General features: G+C 37.8%; 1 protein-coding gene across 3 annotated transcripts in view; it reads left to right on the forward strand.

The window, feature by feature from the left end:
* The window catches only part of LOC113804982 (pneumococcal serine-rich repeat protein), a 125,852-nt gene that overhangs the window by 105,910 nt on the left and 14,942 nt on the right, over positions 1 to 5,000 (forward strand). For all 3 annotated transcript variants that reach the window (XM_070116875.1, XM_070116827.1, XM_070116940.1), the window contains one exon: positions 4,705 to 4,894. In XM_070116875.1, coding sequence (XP_069972976.1) covers positions 4,814 to 4,894 — 81 coding nt within the window. In that variant the 5' untranslated portion in view covers positions 4,705 to 4,813. The remainder of the gene's footprint in view (positions 1 to 4,704; positions 4,895 to 5,000) is intronic.

A 5,000-nucleotide genomic window follows, 5' to 3' on the forward strand; every position in this document is an offset into this window, starting at 1 on the left:
TTCACCGAAACGCGGAATAAGAAAGGGGAACAAGCAAATATTAAAGAATAGATAATAATGAATGAATAAATGAAATGATACTGCTAATACCAATATTCACCACAATATTTAAAATATTTAAAGATTTCATATATATGTGTGTGTGTTTGTGTGTATGTGTGTATGTGTGTGTGTGCGTATGTGTGTGTATAGACATATATGTATGTATGTTTATATATGCATACGTGTTTCTGTGTGTGTGTATATATATATATATATATATATATATATATATATATATATATATATATATATATATATATATATATATATATATATATATATATATATATATATATATATATATATATATATATATATATGAAAGTGAGTCACATTTCGCCTATCCTTTATCCACAACTATATTTACTTAGAACCATCATCTGCAAGATAATAAGCATTGAATAGAAACGTTAATAAACAGAAGGATAAGGATAAAAAAGACAAAATACCCGCATGAAATGTAGATATAAGAACTTCATGAAGAAAATATACAATAAACAAACGTGGATAAAACAAAGACGAGAAATGAATATAAAAATACTTGAAAAAAAACTAAACAGTAAGAGAACACGAATAACCAGGAGAAGGATATAAAAAAGGATAAAATAACCGTAAAAAATATAGATAAAAGAACTTATTGAGAGAGAAAAAAAAGTGTCAATGATTAAGACGCCAACCAGCAATCCATCAATCCCTCTTGACAGCTTATCTTATATCTTTATTATTCTTAATCCTATCACGTGCGACGGGAAAGCATCAATATTCATCTGTGCTTGCGTTCGTTATCACCTTGCTTGTGGTGCTGGTACATGGTATTCGTTATTAATAAAGGAGAAAAGAGGGAAGTGTATGGTTTGCGTAAAAGTACATGGTTTACGGGAAAAAAGTATATGTTTTCCGTAAAAAAGTACATATTTCACGTAAACGTTGTACATATTCCATGTAAAAGATACATATTTCACGTAAAAAGTATTTATTTCACGTAAGAAGTAAACATTCCACGTAAAACGTACATAATTTTACTTAAAAAGTACATATTTCACTTAAAAGTACACATTTTACATAAAAGGGGAATCGATGTGATAAGAAGGAAGTGATTTTTTCTTATTCATTTATTCATCTCTTTATCTTTTCGTTAATCTATTTCCCTATTCATCTATCTGTTTACCTACTCATGTATTTAGCTATTTGTATAAATATACATCTGTTTATCTTTTGGTTCATTTATTTATCTATTCATCTCCTTGTATAATCATTAAACTATGTGTTTATCTAATTGTCAATTTGTTCAGCTAATTACCTATTCATTTATCTAATCATTTATCTTTTGAAACCTATTTATCTATTTGTATATTTGATAATTACTTATCCAGCCATCTACCTACCTATCTATTCACATTGTTTTGATTCATTCACTCTTTCACTTTTTCATTCATTCTTTTCTCTCATTTATTTACCTGTTCGTAGAGAGAAAGAATTGAGAAATATGTATGACGTCATTCAGACATCCACCCCTCCCCCCCCCCCAAAAAAAAAGAGAGAAAAAAACAGAATAAATAAAAAACCCGTTTTCTGCCCATCCTCCTGACCTTTCTCCCATATGCCGAGCCCAGCCGCACCTGCCCTTTGTCTTCCTGTCCTTTTTGGCACTTTCACTTTACTTCCTGTCCGCTTTTGGCTTTCACTCTCCTCCTTATTTCGGTTGACTTGTATTCATTCTCTTGTCCTGTTTTATTCTTCTTTTTTTATTTATGTTCGTTTTATTTTATGTGATTATATGTAGGATTTTTCTTTTGTGTGTGTGTTTTTTTTTCACATCGCCCCTCCCTACCTCTCTTCCTCCCCACCTCCTTCCTTCCCTCCCTCCCTCCTTCCTTCCCTCCCTACCTCCTTTCTTCCCTCCCTCCCTACCTCTCTTCCTCCCTCGTTCATTCCCTCTCTTCCTCCCTCGTTCATTCCCTCCCTCCCTCCCTCTTTCCTCCCTCCCTCCCTCCTTCCTTCCCTCCCTCCCTACCTCCCTCTTTCCTTCCCTCCCTCCCTCCTTCCTTCCTTCTCTCCCTACCTCCCTCCCTCCCTCCTTCCTTCCTTCCCTCCCTCCCTCCTTCATTCCCTCCCTCCCTCCCTCCTTCTTCCCCTCCCCTCTCCCTCCCTCTCCCTCTTTTCGCTTCCTATTCACCCAGTTCTTTACTTTCTCTTATACCCTTGTCCCATTTCACTTTCTCCCACCTCCCCGCCCTCCTCCCCTCCCCCTCCTCCCATCTTCCTCTCTTCTCGGTGGGTGTTCAAAGTTCATAACTCATGTTCAGTAATTCTCTCATATTTTTCCTTCTCCCGCTGTTTATTGTTGGAAGGCGAAGAGGGGAAGAAAGGGAGAGGAAGGAGGAAGGGAGGGAGGGAGGAGAGAGAGAGAGAGGAGGGTAGGGGAGGGAAGGAGGAATAGATATAGATAAATAGATAGATAGATAGAGAAATAGGGATGGAGAGGGGGGAGAGAGTAAGAGAGAGAGAGAGAGAGAGAGAGAGAGAGAGAGAGAAAGAGAGAGAGAGAGAGAGAGAGAGAGAGAGAGAGAGAGAGAGAGAGAGAGAGAGAGAGAGAGAGAGAGAGAGAGAGAGAGAGAGAGAGAGAGAGAAAGAGAAAGCGAGAAAGACAGACAAACAGACAAATAAACAAACACATAGATACCAACAGAAACAAACAAACACCCAAACATATACAAAGACAAACATCCATCCAACCAAACCAAACCAAACAAAGAAAACGAAAGAAAACAACCCCCATCCCCCTCCCCCAAGAAAAAGAAAAAGAAACAAACCAACAAAAAAAAAACACTCAAAAAAGTTCAAAAAATAATGTTATCTCCAGTATTATTTCACTCGAGAGCCATTAAGGTCGACCTCCGTCATCGTCCTTCTAGTGTCAACCGTAATTATCTCTCGCTGAACAGCCTCTACCTGACAACAAAGGGCATTTCGGTTCGTTAATGAGAAGCCTGGAGCATTTGCCGAATTTGTGTTGTCATATTTTGGGTCTACTGTCGTTTTCTTTTTTGGGGGGGTGGGGGGTGAGGGGGGGCAGGTATCTATTTGTTGTTGTTAAAAAAGTTGTTAGATCGTTATTTCACTTTTTTATTGTCATTTTTGTTGCTGTTGTTATTTATCTTTTTCCTTTAGTTTCGTTGTTGTATCGTTATTTCTTCACGTTGTTGTGGGGGGTGGGGGGAGGAGGTATCTATTTGTTGTTGTTAAAAAAGTTGTTAGATCGTTATTTCACTTTTTTATTGTTATTTTTGTTGATGTTACTATGTTTTCTTTAGTTTCGTTATTGTATCGTTATTTCTTCACGCTGTTGTGGGGGGTGGAGGGGCAGGTATCTATTTGTTGTTGTTAAAAAAGTTGTTAGATCGTTATTTCACTTTTTTATTGTCATTTTTGTTGCTGTTGTTATTTTTCTTTCTTTAGTTTCGTTGTTGTATCGTTATTTCTTCACGTTGTTGTGGCGTTAGACTGTTGTTTCTCTGTTGTTGTCACCGTGATTTATTTTACGTCGTTATTTTTTAACTGTCTCTTTTGTTTTTGTTGTTAATGTCGCTGTTCTTTTTGAAAGAAAGAAAAAAGAAAAAAAACAGATTTGTGATCTTTGCTAATACAACCTCCATAGCGTTTGATTAGAACTTGATTATGGGTTGATTACAATGACGAGGATTGGGGTAGAAGTGGCAGCCGGTGTGGTAATAGTGGTGGGAATAAGGGGGGAAATAGGGTGTATTTGCTGCTATTGTTGGATGAGGATTAGGAAGATGAGGGTGAGGGAGAGGATTAGGATGAGGATTAGGAAGATGAGGGTGAGGGAGAGGATTAGGATGAGGATTAGGATTAGGGTGATGAGGAAGAGGATTAGGGAGAGGATTAGGATGAGGATTAGGATTAGGGTGATGAGGAAGAGGATTAGGGAGAGGATTAGGATGAGGATTAGGGTGATGAGGGAGAGGATTAGGGTGAGGAAGAGGATTAGGGTGATGAGGGAGAGGATTAGGATGATGAAGAGGAGGATTAGGGTGATGAGGGAGAAGATTAAGCGGAGGGAGAGGATTAGGGTGATGAGGGAGAGGATTAGGATGAGGATTAGGGTGATGAGGGAGAGGATTAGGATGAGGAAGAGGATTAGGGTGATGAGGGAGAGGATTAGGATGAGGAAGAGGATTAGGATGAGGAAGAGGATTAGGGTGATGAGGGAGAGGATTAGGGTGATGAGGGAGAGGATTAGGATGAGGAATAAGGATGAAAATGATAAAGATAATAAAACGACGGCAGAAATAAAAATACAATAACACCTTACATATGCATTTTCTAAATTTATTTTTTTCCCTTAATAACAAATATATATATATATATATATATATATATATATATATATATATATTTTTTTTTTTTTTTTTTTTTTTTTTTTTTTTTTTTTTTCTTTTTTTTTTTTTTTTTTGTTTTTGTTTTTTCTTTCTTTCTTTATTTATTTATTTATTTATTTTTTCTTTTTCTTTTCTTTTCTTTTTTTTCTTTATCTCTTTCTTTCTCTCTTTTTTTCTTCTTTTTCTTAATGATATTGAATCTGTCACATTTTCCATTTCAACAACAGAACCTTGCATTTTTTCCGTCTCTGTTTTTCAGATTTCTCGAGCGACCCTACTTGACCTCGTCCCGGCCTCCGCTCTCTCCCGGTGGATCTCCCAAGCCGAATCGTTCCTTGACCTCTCGTGCGTGGCGACCCCGGGTCACAATGGCGTCGGGGGTGACCATGATAGCGTTGACCTGCCTGGCCTTCCTGGTTGGGTCATCCCTCGCTGACCCCATCACTAGGGTGAGTTTCCCATGCAGGGTTTCGACAGGCGATGTGACCTCTTCTCTGGATGGGGAAGGGGGGGAGGGGGATTTGCATATGGGCGTTGTTTTGCTTGTCTTTTCGG

Source organism: Penaeus vannamei, chromosome 1, assembly GCF_042767895.1.
Source record: "Penaeus vannamei isolate JL-2024 chromosome 1, ASM4276789v1, whole genome shotgun sequence".
NCBI classification, from domain to species: Eukaryota; Metazoa; Arthropoda; class Malacostraca; order Decapoda; family Penaeidae; genus Penaeus; species Penaeus vannamei.